The following is a 17,657-nucleotide window of genomic DNA, read 5'->3' as shown; positions in this document are numbered from 1 at the left end:
ACAACCTAATCTCATAACTCCTGCACACCGGACGCTGTTGGACATGTTTAGAAATGCTTACCGCGCGGTAAAATGTGAAGTTTGTGTATTGTGAAGCGTCAAACGGTAGCCAATAAGCTTATGGCTTTTGTACACTCGACGCGGGAACGCTTGCCGCACGGCAAAATGCGTTAATCAATGAACATGTTAGAAACTGTAAGCTTATTGGCTACGCGTTACATTTTATAGGAAAAAAGTCCTCATATCTCCCCTTAAGTTTCTCTCTGGGCATCAATCATGAAACTTTATCCCTAGGATGAAAAGTGAAAAGTAAAAAATTTTAACCATTGAAGTTAATGAAGAAATTTTTCACTTTTCACTTTTTATCCTTTAAGAAAAAAGTTTCATGATTGATACCCTGGTGACTTTCTCATTGCTGATTTGGCAGCACTGAGAGAATTGCACCGCCCGCATGGTATATGCATACATACATCACATTACATACATTCGCGAATGATTGTTACAAAATGGCAGGTGATAAGATTGTTGATTGCACACAGAACGGTAACAGCGAGAAAATAAGTGAGAATGGTGACTTGAGTCTTAGTATAAATCTAGAAGACGATTTTGTCGAGTCGATCGAATATGTCCCCTGTCCCGAATTTCAATTCTCGGTAAGCCAATTTCCGCTCTATCTTTCTCTCTTTTTCTTTCGATTATATTACCGTATTTTGCCATTGTTTTCGCGTTAACGCACATTTTGATGATCGAGTGTCGCGATTTTGTAGCAAAGACAAAGATATCGAACGCATTTACATCTATTATTATATAAATTATTTCCCTGTGCTTTAATAAATTTATTGACTTAATTATACGACTTGATAACCGTTAAAACAATTATCCTGTTATAACTTGATTGTTATAAATAAATACGTATTTGTCAATAATCGATCGACTAAAACTTTTGTGTCATTTCATAGTTTTCTTTTTATTATATTTTAATAAAAATTTATGTATTCATATGTAAGTTTTTTTTTAATTTATAGACAACTGCATGTTATATTTGTAATGGATATTATGGACCATGTTTTGAGGAACCAGTCTGTGCAACATGTCATGCATTTGTATTTCCTAATGATATTGATCTGCTCCAGATGCCAATCTTCAGTGAGGTACAATATCATATAATCTGAATTTGATAACTTATTTAACTTCACATAATATGAAATATGTATAGTATATGTAATGGTATATCAATGGACTACTTTTATATATATATATATATATGTACCTATAAACATTTTTAAATGTTTATTTAATGAGTAATATTAAATGTTAATAAATTATATAATTAGTAATTAATGTATAAATAATTTATTAAAGCATATGATTTATTAACTCCTTTGCAGTAAAAATAATTAAAATACACTATAAGACTGGTATTCATGGTTAGTTCTTATATTTAAGACAGTTTTAAATACAGTCTTGAGATGTCATAAGCCAATCACAGGACCATATTTACATCTTAAGAAAGATACTATTAAAATGAGAACACTATGAATATGATCTAAAGTCTGCAGTAATATTTCCATCTATAAACTAAATCTATAAACTACTTGTGACTTGTTAGAAATAGATAGGGATCTTCTAAGTTATAAAATACATTTGAACAGAAAGTTCTGAATTGTTCCTGAATGTATATTGGTATAACAGATTTTATAACAAATTTTTCCAGGCGTGTCATTTAAGGGATTGTTATTTATGTACTATTAATAATATTGATGTTAGTCATATATATGTGTATGCTTTTTCAAAACAGAAAACAGATGATGAAGATTCAGGAAATGACGAGCCAACCGATCTATATTATAATCACGAGAGGAGAACTAGTCAACAACAGCAGAATTCTCCACAGAGTGTCAATCCTAATATCCCAAACGCACAACAAAATCCACTCAATCATAATGCAAACATTTCACGCAGATGTTATCCGCAGTATCAAAACGTGACGCCTCAGCAGTGCAATTATCACATGCTCCAGAGTAATTCAAATAGCAATTCCATTGACATATGCGTAGGATCTGCGCGAAATGCCTCAGCATCGCGCGATGTGAACCTCGACTTGCAGAGTATGGTCTGCCGAACAAGAGTTGACTGTCACCAGAATTGTGCCAACAGAAACGATCTAAACGCACATGATAGAGTGGAGGAAAATCTACGAAGTATGCCAGAGATGTTTGCGCTGGGTCACGATGGTCAGAACAATGAACCTGGACAGTATCATTGGAACTATAGAGTATATGAGGACGTAGGTGAGCCGTCGCGACCTTATAATCTATCGGAACGACTGGAGATATTGTCGAATCACAAACACATCGAACATGAACCCATCAACGAGCCAGGTTTGGTAGAAAGATTGCCTCCTGAGGTGCTACTCGCCATCTTCTCGCATCTCGATGACATCAGCTTATGGTCGGCAGCAAATGTTTGTCGACGATGGTGCGGCCTGCTATCTACACACGTTACACAGTTGCAGTGGAAGCAGCATGTGAAATTACGTTGGCCTTTGTACAAGCCCATTGGTTGCATTAAAAATTGGTACAAGGTATATGATCATCTGGCCTCTTCAGCACCATGTCGGACGTGCTTGGCACAGACCTCCCTGCAATCGAGACCTGCCAGGATGGAGGAAAACTCTTGGCGGAGGAATAGATTGCGCAGCGAACTCAAAAGCTTAAGAATCGATCCACCTGAAGGCATTGAGGCGATGCCTCTTGATCATATGTGTTGTCATTGGCAAGCTACCATCACAGGACCAGTAGGAAGTCCATATGAGGGAGGATTATTTTATCTATATCTGCAAGTACCATTCAGGTATATATTAAAAGAAACTTACTACATACTTTATATAGGATTCTTCTTTCTATCACAAAATTGTTAAAATTTTTTTAATTCAATTGTAAGAATATTTTAAAAATTATAAGACTTCAATAAATTATAATATAAAAATTAGAACTTTATTTTCAAATTATTTATGGAATTCTGGATTCATGAACAAGAAAATACGATAATTCTTGCTTTACATTATATTATCAATGTTCTATGTAACATATGTACATTTCTTATAGTTATCCCATGTGCCCACCCATAGTGAGATTTCTAACAAAAATACTTCACCCAAACGTATCAAGACATGGAGACGTTGGTATCGATTCGATACATCATAATTGGTCGCTAGCTCTTACAATATCTAAAGTTCTTATTAGTGTACAGAGTCTGCTTACGGATCCGTACTGCCAAGTAAGTATATTATTTTGAAATTAGAATCAATCTCTCTCTCTCTCTCTCTCTCTCTCTCTCTCTCTCTCTCTCTCTCTCTCTCTCTGTTTGATAAAAATATTGTAAATATTTACTTTATATATAATATTTTAATTATTTATTTCAATTTATATAAAATAAAAAATTTTTATATTAAAATTAATGCTAAAAATTGGTGCTATATATTGATGTGTGTTTATATACTTATCAAGACTAGCAATAATATATTTAAATTAATACTGATATATTATTATTAACATGATACTGTTATTAATAGGTGTGTATGGAACCAGAATTAGGAGAAATGTATATGAGCGATCGCGAAAAGTTTGAGGAGGTAGCGAGGGCGTGGACATGGAGGTACGCAATGCATGATGTCGTGACACCGCTCTAGTGCATCAAAATGTATATAAATCACAACTAATATGTGTAATTAATGTATACCTACGTATTAATTATATAGATATATGAACTATTTAATAAATTGATAATGAGATTTGTGATATATTGTGCTAAAAAAAAAGAACAGATCTGGGACTGTGTATTTATAGGAATTATTTGTTAATCACGATCATATATGTATTAGACTCGAACCTTTTTTACCCTAAAGTTCATTATAAAATGTATACATTAATATTCTTAATGTTGTTACTTCAATCATTGTGTCTCCTATAAAATAATCATCAATTATATATTATAACATACACATATATACAGAATATGTGCTAGAATGCAAAAAGTATTCGTACAAGGGCGGCTTTATAAAAAAAAGCTTTATAGAAAATAAACATTACTTAGCAATTTATTAACAAATAAGTATATATTCAGCATTAATAAAAATAGTTTCTTCTTCTTCCTCTTATATTAGGCCTCTGGCTTGTGTTATATCAGTCTCATTAATAAAAATGACTGTTTCTAAAAATATGGTTTTTTAAAGATATTTTCCTTATATGAATACTTTTTTTGCACTTATTATATACAGAGTGTCTCATTTTAATAGAAATGTGTTGAAAGCAATGGACATAAAAGTAATTTAGACAAGATACAGTTTGAAAGGGAATATATAAACTCAATTTTTTTTGTAAATTAATATAATTTTTATCTGAATTACTTTTATGTTAATCCGTTTTCAAGATATTTCACAATTTTTATTAAAATGGGACACCCTACATACTACATATACATATATACACACACACACACACACACATATATATGTGAGTGCAAGAAAATTTTTTATAAAAAAAGTCTTATTTGTAGAAAATAAACTAATTAGCAATTTTATACAATGAATACATTCTCTTCTAATAAAACGAATTAACGAGCTTCGCACGTATTCTAAATTTTCGAGGCTAAATTTTTCGACTATGAATATTTTCTGAACGCCCAAACAATATAATTTTTAATTTTCGCTATTTTATACATGATCTAATGTATATATATTTATCAGGTTATATAATTTATTTTATTATATTTTAAGATATTCTTACCGACTTTTGTAACTATATATAGAAAGCTAAATGAATGACAGAAATACCAATCGTAGTCAAGTTTCAAGAGTGATCGCACTCGCAGTTCGCAGGATGTTTTCGCGTGATTTTCTAACCTAAAAGTCATACGTTTTGCTCGATTTTGTCGATGGCCACGGCATAGACAAAGTACTTATTACATAGTACACTAATTACAGTTACAATTCGACAGCCGTCGGTCAAACGTTGACGTATATAAATTAGCGTGCGTTTATAAAGAAGGGACTGATATACACGGGAAAAGAAGAAGGATATCTTGCGAGGATACTTGACGCATATACATTTCGAGCTCTCGCGGCTTGGCTAACTCGGCTTCAGGCACGGCACGCTCGCGGGCGGCCGACACGGGTGATAGGTATGATTTGAGCGACGACGTAAGATGATACTCAGGAACTTGCCATTCGCGCAATGGGTTCTGATCCTGATTCTCGTCATCGTAATAGTCTATCTGCGACAGCGATTAAACAACCTGGAGGAGAGCTATAGATCACTCCGTATGTGTTCAGATGTAACTTCGAATGTAGTCAGTTTCAATTCGCTCGCAGTTGAGCAGGAAGTAACAAGATTCTCTTTCCAGATGATGCTGTCGCGCGAATCGATGCTAGGTATGACAATGGGCACGCCGAGGCGCAAAGAGGTATCGAGGATGATCTAGAGGATGTTGTCGTGATATACAATAGAGTACCAAAAACAGCATCCACTAGTTTCATGGGATTAGTTTATGACCTGTGCAAGCAAAATAAATATCATGTGCTCCACATTAATGTGACCAATAACATGCACACCCTTACTTTTGCTAACCAGGTGCATTATATATTTATTATTAATTAAGGAATATTTATGTACTGCTTAGCTGTAGTGTGTTCTAGTTTTTTTGCATTAAAATCTTATTTAAAAGCATATACTTTTCGAAATATATTCTTTCTGTAGAGTACGATATAAGCGTTTTCTATGTCTCATGATATGATATTACTTGTTACATATTTTCTTCTTTTTTGTCAAAACCTAGATACGCTATATTTTATTTGATAGAGTTATCATTCTCAACACAGATATGTTATATACAGGTTCAATTTGCAAACAACATATCAAACTGGAATAGTATAAAACCAGCATTTTACCATGGACACATGGCGTTTTTAAATTTTGGAAAGTAAGTACAGCAAGATTTACATCTTTTCCGCAAAATAAAATAAATGTTTATTTGTTTTACCGAATATTTTATTTTTTAGATTTGGTACTAAACGTATGCCTTTGTACATAAATTTATTGAGGAAACCTTTAGACAGATTTATATCGTATTATTACTTTTTAAGATACGGAGATAATTTTAGACCTCATGTTATAAGGAAGAAACATGGAGATACAAAGGTTCGTGTATTAATTTGCAACAAATATATATATATATATTTTTTTTTACACACACACACACACACACACACACACACACACACACACACAGAGTATTCTATAACTAGTGATACAATGGGCAAGGTGACGAGTCCATATGAAAAAATAAGTTGTAAAAACATAGAATAAACATTTTTTGTATAAAGCTTTGTTTCCGGGCAACATTTTTAGCAATTTATAAAATCAAAATAAAATTTATTGTACATAAATATCCCATTTTATTTATTCTTAATTATTTAATAAAAACGTAAGCAGATAATAGTCTACACTCTACAGCGAGATGTGTTAAGTCGGCACACATGTACTCGGCGAATATTTAAAATCGAAAATCTCGTGTGAAAAAATTTATTTTGTATTTATTTTTTTCATGTAGAATCACCTTTCCAATTGTATCATATAAACAAATTTATTTTACGTTGATTTATTTTTTCATATAAAATTATCCCCTTTCTTTCGTGTTGTATTATCAATTACGGAATAAATTTGTGTAATCAAATAGTTTTTAATTTTATGTAGACATTTGACGAGTGTATAAATAGTGGTCAACCTGACTGTGATCCTAATAACATGTGGCTGCAAATTCCATTTTTATGTGGCCACGATCCAGCTTGTTGGTAAATTTTCTTCTTTTAAAATAGTTTTAGAAATAGGACATTTTAAACAAATCTTTTACCTTAATTTTATATTTTCTTAAATGAATAAGATATAATAATCATTATTAGTATACTTTATTTACTTTTGCAGGGAAATTGGTAATAGCTGGGCATTAGAAGAAGCTAAACGGAATCTACAAAGGTATTACTTTCTGGTTGGAGTAACAGAGGAGTTAAACGAATTTGTAGAAGTATTGGAGAATGTATTACCACGGTTTTTTAAAGGGGCGTACAACTTCTTTTTACATAGTAAGTGTTAGTGAAAATAAATAGATTAGTAGGGATTCTTCAGAAGGTAGTGATATGATCTTTTATTTATTACATTATCACAATTGAAATAATATCAAAAAACATCGATGCTTTCTTTGATTTTTAGATAATAAGTCACACTTACGACAAACTACACAAAAACTCAATCCACTACCTGAAACAGTAGACATAATCCAGCAATCGGTTGTATGGAAGATGGAAAATGAATTCTATAATTTCGCTTTGGAACATTTTCATGCTGTGAAAAGACGACTCATAAATGCTTCCCCTCAAGACATAAATCAGCGTTTTATGTATGAAAAAATACGGCCAAAGTAAACTACTGTAAGAAATTAGAGAAAATAGGCACAACAAAGAAACTATCGGCATCAGTACTGTGTGGCGAAGATGGATGTTTAGCAATCTGGAGACACGGTTGTATATCTCACGGTTTAAATCCCAGGGTGCCCCGATATTTTTCTCATGCTGTCGCTTACTTCTCACAGCTTAATCCCACTTCTGAAACTGTAATAAGCGACAAGAAAAATGACTGATAGCTTCTCTATTGTGTCTATTTCCTTTAAATTTCTTAATTACTTTTTTACGAAGGACTTTATTCCTGCTGAATGATGCAATAACGCAATTGATTGCGAAATGTGTATTTATTGTAATTATGAGCAACATCATTTTTGTATAAAATGAATTCATAGAGTTGATATTTATTTTCTTTCTATGTATAAAAAAAAAATGCATAATGTATGATATATGAGTTTTCTTTTTGACTTCCTTCGTTTTATAAAATTACATTGTTTTTAAGTAAACTAAAATAATTTAAGAAAATATAATTAAATAAAATAATTTAGATATCTAAGAGACAGTAATCAGAGATTCGATTTGTATTGCGCATTATTGATTAATTTACTGATTTATTGGTCTAAGGGCAAACATGTGAACTGGATATAAACCACGTGGGAATTTAGTTTGTTGTTGTTCTTTAATACAAATAAGATCAGCCTTTTCAAATAAAGACCGTAAGGTTTTCATTGGTCTCGTTACGGAAGAGTCTTCCTTGTCAATTTCCATATTATTTGAAGTTGTGATATTTTCTTTCACCACAAGTACACCATTATTTTTCAGGCTCAATCTGCAAATCCAAATTACAAGGTAAGAAATAAGACTTTCGTATTTCCTCTACAATAGAACAAAATATAACTCACGAGCATTTTCTAAAAAATTCTATTAAATCATTATCTTCCAAATGTCCCAATACCCATTGACACCATATAAGATCGTATTTATTTGGCATAGGACAGAAGTTTTGCAATCCTTAAAAAAGACGAGTATATTTATATGTATCCCGTACTAAACTTCAGTCTTATAGAATATTTAGATAAATTTATTACCAATAGGATAATATTGGCCGATTCTCGATGAACAGTTTTCCAGAGAGATCTTTGCTACCTCTAGAAATTTTGGATTTTGCTCAACGAGGTCTATATGTTTAAAAAATTTTAGTAATAAGTTCTTTGTAATTCTACCAATACCAGCACCACAATCTAGAGCAAATGCTTTAGAAGGTGGATTTTCTATCTAAAACAGAACAATTTCTTTTTAATATGTTTCTATCTAAAACAGAACAATTTTTTTTTAACATGGTTCATTTCTTTCCATATTTAACTTTTCAGAAATGAAGCCAAAAGATCTGTTATTTTTAGCTGAACTTCCTGCATAGTTTATCTTTTCTCCTTTTTTGTTCACATTAAAAAAAAAAAGGAAAAAGATAAAGTGTGCAAGAAGTTCAACTAGAAAGAACAGAACTAAAATCTATAACACAGATACTGACAAAAATAAATACTAAGTACATACTAAGTAAATACTAAATAAATACTAATAAATACTAAATAAATATTAAGTACTGAAAAAAAATACTACATCTATTTTAATAACAATAATTCAAATTTGCTGTGGGTGGGTAAAGAATATAATCAAATGGTAAAGAATATAACCAATTAATCCATTGCCAGTGTCAAAGGATTAAATCTACAATTTATTATAACTCTAAAAATTGATTTTTTCAACATTTTTATCTTAATTGTTTCAATTACAAATAAAAATAAAATGTAAAATTAATATAATAAGAACATAGGAATCTGTCTAAACTTTCTCAAATCTATTTTTTTTTTAGTACATTTTAGACTCATTCATTTAGTACAAAAATTTAATACATATATTCAATATATGCTCTCCTGTGTTCTACTTTGCATAAGGATCTGTCTAATCGTTTCTAGCATGCATACGTAATCCCAGCACATGTGTAGTTCATTATATTAGGTTGATTATAATAGATGAATATGATAGGTTTCGTAATCCCAATAGTGATCAACTTTAACGATTAATATTTCGTCTTGCAGAACTGAGCACATTTTACAGCCTCTGAGCTGTAAAATGTGCTCTTAGAGAGACAGATTCTGTCGTTCCATGCAAAAATATACCGAATAATCATAATTTCATTGAAGATGAGGAGTATTTTCTGGATAATTACCTAGGGAATTCGTGTTTTTAAAGCAGAGAACTTGTGTTTTAAACTTTAAAAACAGAGAATTCGTATTTTTAAAGATAAATAAACAGTGAGAAATACCTAAGCGCATGCGCATATGGATTATGCAAAGCATGCTCCGGATTGAGCACATTTTACTACAGGATTCTTTCATGCAAAAGCGCGTTAAAATAATTTTATTGAAATTGTAAGGCGTCTTTTAAATAATTATCAATTTTTTTTTTATCAAACGCAAATGTTGAAATAGATCAACGAACTATGAAGGTAGTGATAGGTTAGACTATAACAATACATACCTCGAAGAGAGATTTTAAGAAGAGTGTAGAGCCCTTTATGTCAGTCTGCGAAATAAATCCGAAACCTCCCAGCATCCCATCCACTGTGGGCGGGATACGGTCCCAATATTTCGCAGCAGCGGTGTAAAATTCGTCCTGATACTCCTGACACGCGTTCGCGATATACCGCGGCTCTTGCATTTTCGCTATTTTCCGCACACTGATTTTCACTAATAAGTCCACGTTTACCCGCGTAATTTTGTCACGGCAATTCTCACATTCTCGCCGCGATCAATATAAAAATCATAAAAACAAGACAGGATGTTGGAACATATGATAACAACAACAATCTTTTGAGAAGAGTCCGAGAGACTCGTTCAACTCGATGTTTAATCTTTGTAGCTGCACTGTCTGCACTGGGGTGCACTTGTAGTGGCTGCTTTCCAATTGCAACCCCTAGACACTTTCGAGTTTTACGCACACGGCGAATTCAAATTACATTCCAATTGCTCGTTTATTTGTATATTTATTTATTAGAAAGTATTTCTTAACTTTTTTATGACTCGTTTGATACCGTTCGTACAGACTAGTAGCGCGCGCGGCTCTTTTTTACATTACTTTTTGAAATCTCATCGCGAAGAATGCCAAATATTGTAATACAAAACGTTGTACTTAATGAATAATTATACTAGTAATAATTATACTAGTAATTATGCGAATATTCATAAAATACAACATTTCGAATTATATCTATCCATTTTTTGCGATTATTATGTTTCAAAAAGAAATGTGAAGAAGATCGGCACGCGACACGACTATCTCCTTGTACTAATTTCGGTTAGAGAATGACTGCGCGGTAACTACGCATAAACGTAAACATGACACGCCGCTCCGTGCCACCCCGTACCATCCCCACCCCAAGGTCACGCGCCAACCGTCTAACTGTCGAAATATTAATGCGTATTACGAAGTAAAATAATATATTCTTAAATTTTTTATGTTCTCCGATTAATGAAACAATTTCTTATATGTATCTCTAGTCTTAGCGGCGCGAGTCGTTTAATATGTGATATCATAATTATATTATGATACACTGGGGAATATATTTAACGTTTATGTTATAATTTTAAATATTTCGTATCAATATTACAATGTGCTGACAAAAGGCAAGAAATAAAAAAAGATTTTTACTAGCGTGATTTTTCTTATATAATTGCTCACCACGTTATTAGATATCACGTTATTAGATCACATATTAGAGATTCGATAGAAATGGTAATTGTAATTGACATGCTACCAAAATTATTACTATCGGTGATCTGAATTCACACCTGATTCGGTGATTCGGGATTCACACCTTCCTGTAACAGAAAAGATCGATGGTGTTTGACGGATTGCTTATCTTTTCTTTGCGAATGGATCTCTTGTGAATTTGATATAGAATCAGATACATATTAAGTTCGTTCTTCATTATGAAGATTGTTCTTCTTTGTATTGGATACTAATCGGCGTATCATGGTGGTAGGACCTTGATATGATCAAATTATTCGGATAGTTATATATCTTAAACGCGATGAAAATGCTATCATAAATGTATTAATAACTTTTTATCGCGATATTAATAAGTTGCATAATCGCAAGTTAATAATTAATAATGAATACGATCTAATTACATTTCATTCCACGTTTATCAATATTCAATTAAACATTAGTTTAGAAAAATTTGTGTTATCGTATGTATTTTCGACGTTTCGTATAATCCCCCGCATTACTCAATTTGTTAATTATGCTCCTATAATATTTTTATTATATTTTGAACAGCATTTGTAATTGTATATTGTATTATAAACTATTATTATTGTAATATAGAATTGTATAAAGATTACAATAAAAAAATATTTAAAAAATATTAATGCAATGTGATTAGCGAAATACAATAAAATAATTAGGTATAAAAATAATAAAAATAAATTAAAAATATATTTACCTGCAAAAATAGACTACTAAATTTATTAGTAGCTCACTTTTTTACGGGTGAATATACTTACAAAGAAAAGAGGACCGCCGATAAAATCGGCGGGGGTGGTGGAGGGCCTCTAGCTCGTTTTTGCTAAATTAAACCTTAAATTGACAATACATGATTGGAAAAGTTTGAAGTGTATTCAAAGTCTCTATAATTGCTAGAAATTATAGAAACTTTAATACATATACTAGTAATTATGTTTGGTAAAAACGGGCTGAAAATCTGCCTATGAAGAAACTTCCTAATTCCATTTTTATGCAGACGCGTATTACACTGGTCGACAAAAAAAATTATTAGAAATGTAAGTACATCCAAATTCGGAAGCAAAATTTGTATATCACATCAAGTTTTTGAGAAAATTGGAATTAAATGTGCCTCAAAACACGTTTGTTCCCCATTTTTGAAATAACGTTCCAGGTGAACCTGACGTGCTAGAGACTTTTAATAGGGCTTGAATTAAAGCTTGGACCTTGTATTTTAAAATAATCATAATCAATGATCGTAATCCATCTGTCTCAGGCTGCGGTTCACTTGCTTCTTGCATATGCTGTGAATGCTACACTCCAAACGCTATGCTTAGATTGGTTACGAATGTTACAATTGTTACGTGAACACTTCACTCACCTTCCGAGGTGAAATAGTTGGAGAGTTAAAACTATGACATATTCAGAATTTTGATGACATAATAAGAATTACTGAGAACGTTCTGAAACGTCAAATGGACCAGTCATGTTAGTGTTACAAATGCTCTGTAATGCGCTAAATGCCCGTTTCTACCAATGTAGATTAACTTTAATCTCGGTTCAACTTACTTTTCGTCTTTTTCTAGTTCTAAAGATTAGGGCATAAGTGGGCATAAGTGGATCAGTGGCCTTAAACTCAATTTCGCAACATCCACGCTTTCTATTTTACAACATCTAAGGCAAAATGCGGAATAACGCTGATTGATTACTTTAATGATTCCGCAGACTTATTACGCACCGTGTGATTTCGACCTAAAGGTAAATTCTTATAATTCAATCGAGTATCAGAATATAATCAAATGAAAAGCAGTACAAATAAACACTCCAAAAATGTACTTTATTGTTACTTAGCTTATTGATTTAAATGTACTTTGATGTAGCTTAATAACTTATAAATGTACTTTGATAGTATTTGTATCTTATTTTATGCTCGTAGAGAAACAAATTGATGAAAGACGTCCAAAATATGAGGATCAAGGTCCGGAGTGAACAGTAAAGTTTCCAGAGTCGAGGAATACTTTTGTACTTGTTCTTGATGCTGCAAAACAAATACAAATATTTTCCAATTGTGATAAAAATTATATATATATTATTTTAATATTTTACATGGTGTCCTAGAATGACTGCAAATTATTTCATGCGCAGATATAACGGACTAAACGAGTCGAAGTCTTCCACTATTTTGCAATTTTCGCAATAGTTAACTAGATATTAATTTTTAAAGTTAACCGAATAAGCGCGTCTATTCGATCTATTACTGCCAAGTGTACGCCCGATCTCTCGACACGCGAGCTGCAAGAAGCGAAGTCTGCTTCAACGCTGCGTGTTGCACATTCTGTGAGCTAAACACCACTCGAGGCGCGCTTGCCAGATCATTTTCGCTTCGTGCAACTCGCGCGCTGAACAATCTGTGAACGCATGGCAGTAATAAGCTAGGCGGACGTGCTTATTCGATAATCTTTAAAAATTAATATCTCATTAACTATTGCAAACATTGCAAAATAATAACTTTTTGACTTAATTTAGTTTGCTCTACTTGCATACGAAATATTTTGCGATCATTCTGGGACATCCTGTATATATCAATATTTAAGTAATTATTAAACATTCGCATAATAATAATCAAGCATATAATAATAAAAAATTTTAAACTTACAGATAAAAAAACTTGTTGCAATCTCCCTATAGTCCATTTATACCAATGCGTGTTATAGTCAATTCCATCTGTGTCACAACGTACTAAATGTTCTGATAGAATCATTATAAAACGCTAAAAAAAAGATACATATAATATAATTATAATGACATCTCATTAAAATAGATTTTAGAAATTCTTTCATATCGTATCGAGAAAAATACAATTCGTAATTTACTTTTAATAAAAGCAATTTAATATATGCTTTTTTTTATACCTGAAATATAATGAGAAATAAATTTTTCTGATCTGCTTGCGCAGCTTCCAACTTTTCCTCCTTCCGTTCTACTTCATCCTCTGATGGTCTTTCCCTATTTCTCTCTTTATTATTGTCCTCTTCATCTGAAGAGGAGCCTGATCTACTTTCTGCTCTCCTCAGTTTCTCCCTTGCATCTGTTAATTCCGTACTCAACTTCGTCACATGTTTGTTCATTTTACGTATTGTCAAATGCAATATTTCCCAAATATATAACCTGGAAGCGTAAGTTTTTTTATTGATATTCTTCGATATTTATCTACAATTGTGGTGATATTTCTAAAAATTAAATAAATGAATAGGTATTTTATCCAGACATCGCAGTAATACTAACTTTGTGAACTCCGATGCCATCTCTTTGGAAAATATCCAGTTGGCGATTGCACTACATTCAATGATACCAGTTTTTAAAAACTTGTCCGTTAGTACTACCATCATTTGATAATGATTCTTCCACAAAGCGTACATGTTTCTTAATATACATATTTGTGCTTCTTCCGTATCAGCAAGCATCTATGAATGAGAAATACGTATGTGAAGGGCATATATGCATCTTAACTGTAGAGCTTAATTGTACAGCAGTAATATTAATTTACCTTGAAAACATCATGAAATTTTACTATAGCTGCAAAACTGTGACTAAAACTTTTCGAACCGAGGTTCAGTAAAGATTGTACAAAAACGTCGATCTTTAATGGATTGTAATTATTCGTTTCTTCGTTTTCTCCAGGCAATGTATTTAATATAGCTAATACATCATCCGATGTACCTTTATTTTTTATAGAATCTGTTAACTTAAGTGCTGCATCCGAACCAGGGAGTGAACCTGAAATAGTTTGTTATGTTAATTAATATATTAATGTGTTATGAATAATTATCTGTTTAATGATTTTATTAGTGACTCGAATTACAAAAAATAATGTTCAAACACTTATGTATAATGTTGTTTAAAAATAATGAACATTATATATATATATATTTTCTCTGTATCTATAAAAATTAATTTGATATCACACAAAATAAGTTATAGCATATACATTTCGTTAAGACTTAAAGCTATATATTTGATTTTTATTCCATTATATACTTACTAGCGCCTTTAGGTGTATATTTATACACAGGCTCGGGAACTGCTGGAATCAAATCCGTATACGAATCTGGCATCATATCTCGAATCCTTTGATAATATGACAATCTAAAAACGTGAACTTTGTGTGAGATTTTATTTAGGATAATTTGTCGGACAACTGGATCTTATCCGGTAAAGCCGGATAACTGGATTTTATTCGACTGTATAAACCGGATAATTGAATTTTGTTTGCACAAAAAGATTAAAAAAATGAAAATTTAACTGCTTTTAATAGTAAAAAAATTGTTTGTTTATGTAAACCATTATGTTATAAAAATTTAATAATGTAAACTGTTTAATAAATATATTAAACAGTTTTTCGATATTTTATTATTAATTTTTAATAATATCTTAAAAGTTTTTAATAAAGAATTATTCAAACTAAATTATATATATATATATATATATGTGTGTGTACATTGTAAGACAAAATATTAACCTTAAAGCCTTGAGCAGAACTTCCCGTATAAATTTTGGTCTTGGGTGTTCTGCATCGCGTTGTAAGCAGGAATCCCAATCTTCCCAAGACCAACGGAATTGGAAGTTGCTTAAATGATATGCGAACCACCAAACAAAACGGTCGAAAGCGGTAGCTGCCATACTGTCTATACGACGAAACAGAATCTCTGTAGCTTGCGCTAGTACCTATATATGGCATAATTCAAATATTATTTCTATCGTATTTCACTAGTATTATATAAATGATAATAAACACTAAATTTTTGGATATATAATTTATATTGTTTGTAACCTGTGGCATAGTTGAAGGCTGTAATTTGCAGAGTTCTATCAAAATTGATCCATAACAAATCTCCAAATGTTTTGGAGTAGGCAACCGAAATAATTCACCGAATATTACTTCGACTATACAGTAGTCTAAAGGAATTTTAGCTTTAAATGGAAAGTTTAATAGTTGTACAGCACTGTAAAATGAAAATAATTAACATTATTATGCATAAATTGAGAATAACAGTAGTAATAATTATGAGAAAGTTTTCATATATATCTTTTTGCTTCATCAAATATTATTAAACGATAGATCAGTTTCTTTCAATACATTGCAACTATATATTACCAATCTTTTCTCTCAATATAACAATTATTGATGATCTGTCGTAGATGCTCTTCTATCAGAAATCTCTCAATAGCATGACTTCCTGGTAATAATGATCCTTCAGCAGGACAATCTGTATAATCGAACATACGAAAAACGACAGTAGGCAATGGATAAGAATAAGATTCATGATGTGGAGGCGGCATCAAAGGTGGTAAATTATGTTGTAATGCTTCACACAGAATCGAATCAAACGCAAGATAGGGTCGTGGAATATGTTTCTCGGCCCAATTATCCTGTCTCAGTCTGCGAACTTGCGCCCACAAACAATCTAAATACTCTTCCTGTGGATGAGGTGTGTCACTCGACCATACTCTCAATGCTGGTTGATGTTTCTTGCTTCGTTTATTCAAAAATATCTCTATTGTAACCATTAGATGATCCAATTCTTGTTCCTTTTTCTCATACAATTCTCTTCCAACCCATGGCAGTGTCGATAAAACAGCATAAACATACCTACAAATTATACATAATTACTAATAAAGACTGTTTATTACATACAAATCATACAACAGAGATGGCTCTACACAAGTAAAAGTTTTACACATACCAATCGCGTCTCACTTGCGGTACACCATCTTCGTTTGCAGCATCCAACATATTGTCAAATAACTGCATCAACGATCCACATGATAAAACATGGCAATTTACCAAATCGGCTAGAAATCTAAGAGAATATCTAGCTACATCCCATTTACATGCTTTTAAAGAATCCTTAAAATTTTTCACCATATAATCAACAAATTCTCCACCAAAATTAAAATTTTTTGCGTTTAATAGCCCGACAAGGGTGGTATAAATTGTGCATTTCTCTGGCATCTTAATAGCACAGTCTGTTAAAATCCGAAGAATCTTGCTACGAAATACACCTAGATCAGCTTCTAATACAGAAGCTAAACCTTCTAAGTTGCTTTCCAAGGATGATGTTGACTTCTCTCCGACACGATGGATGAGAGATTCAAGACGATCTTCAATCTCTTGATTTTCTGATACTCTCCTACGTTTCTTATATACTCGATCTAAAAAAGGAATAAAAATATATATGTGTATCTGTGAGTATAAATATATAAATATGTACAAAGTATATGTATAATGTTAAGGTTGTAATAATACATAAAAATAGATTTCTGAGATCATTTTGAGACAAAAATTCTAGTACCAAAATGTCGAAGCTTTAATAGTTTTTAAATTTTAAGTACTTAAAGTTATCGAATCATATCACCTAAA

At 31.8% G+C, this 17,657-nt stretch overlaps 4 protein-coding genes across 5 annotated transcripts in view; 2 read left to right on the top strand and 2 right to left on the bottom strand.

Annotated features, from left to right (window-relative positions):
* The first annotated feature begins 458 nt into the window (after positions 1-458).
* Positions 459-3,736, top strand: LOC108755514. 2 transcript variants are annotated; one of them, XM_018498560.1, is made up of 5 exons: positions 459-653; positions 1,026-1,151; positions 1,799-2,853; positions 3,108-3,279; positions 3,575-3,736. In XM_018498560.1, the coding sequence occupies exons 1-5, from the start codon at positions 459-461 to the stop codon at positions 3,689-3,691; spliced, it is 1,665 nt and encodes a 554-aa protein (XP_018354062.1). In that variant the 3' UTR covers positions 3,692-3,736. The 2 variants fall into 2 exon arrangements, with proteins under 2 accessions (XP_018354062.1, XP_018354063.1); XM_018498561.1 differs by lacking the exon at positions 1,026-1,151 and having other exon boundaries at positions 461-653.
* A 1,118-nt stretch (positions 3,737-4,854) lies between these two features.
* On the top strand, positions 4,855-7,817 carry LOC108755565 (heparan sulfate 2-O-sulfotransferase 1). Its single transcript, XM_018498652.1, has 7 exons — positions 4,855-5,320; positions 5,404-5,630; positions 5,894-5,979; positions 6,059-6,197; positions 6,753-6,850; positions 6,981-7,138; positions 7,266-7,817. Exons 1-7 carry the CDS (start codon positions 5,206-5,208, stop codon positions 7,475-7,477), a joined length of 1,035 nt encoding a protein of 344 aa, XP_018354154.1. The 5' UTR covers positions 4,855-5,205; the 3' UTR covers positions 7,478-7,817.
* Positions 7,818-7,954: 137 nt separating this feature from the next.
* Positions 7,955-10,712, bottom strand: LOC108755566 (N-terminal Xaa-Pro-Lys N-methyltransferase 1). The gene is made up of 4 exons (XM_018498653.1): positions 9,992-10,712; positions 8,542-8,728; positions 8,356-8,464; positions 7,955-8,282 (listed from the first exon to the last, which is right to left on the bottom strand). The coding sequence occupies exons 1-4, from the start codon at positions 10,169-10,171 to the stop codon at positions 8,057-8,059; spliced, it is 702 nt and encodes a 233-aa protein (XP_018354155.1). The 5' UTR covers positions 10,172-10,712; the 3' UTR covers positions 7,955-8,056.
* Positions 10,713-13,101: 2,389 nt separating this feature from the next.
* Positions 13,102-17,657, bottom strand: part of LOC108755531 (nuclear cap-binding protein subunit 1) — a 5,144-nt gene continuing 588 nt past the window's right edge. The window contains exons 2-11 of the mRNA XM_018498591.1: positions 16,981-17,449; positions 16,392-16,886; positions 16,068-16,239; positions 15,756-15,961; positions 15,279-15,382; positions 14,784-15,013; positions 14,522-14,700; positions 14,149-14,404; positions 13,893-14,006; positions 13,102-13,274 (exon numbers count right to left, since the gene is read on the bottom strand). Of these exons, the coding sequence (XP_018354093.1) occupies positions 13,161-13,274; positions 13,893-14,006; positions 14,149-14,404; positions 14,522-14,700; positions 14,784-15,013; positions 15,279-15,382; positions 15,756-15,961; positions 16,068-16,239; positions 16,392-16,886; positions 16,981-17,449 (2,339 nt within the window). The 3' untranslated portion in view covers positions 13,102-13,160. The remainder of the gene's footprint in view (positions 13,275-13,892; positions 14,007-14,148; positions 14,405-14,521; positions 14,701-14,783; positions 15,014-15,278; positions 15,383-15,755; positions 15,962-16,067; positions 16,240-16,391; positions 16,887-16,980; positions 17,450-17,657) is intronic.

This window comes from Trachymyrmex septentrionalis, unplaced genomic scaffold (assembly GCF_001594115.1).
Source record: "Trachymyrmex septentrionalis isolate Tsep2-gDNA-1 unplaced genomic scaffold, Tsep1.0 scaffold88, whole genome shotgun sequence".
In the NCBI taxonomy this organism is placed as follows: domain Eukaryota; kingdom Metazoa; phylum Arthropoda; class Insecta; order Hymenoptera; family Formicidae; genus Trachymyrmex; species Trachymyrmex septentrionalis.
This window is presented reverse-complemented; position numbering and strand designations above follow the sequence as displayed.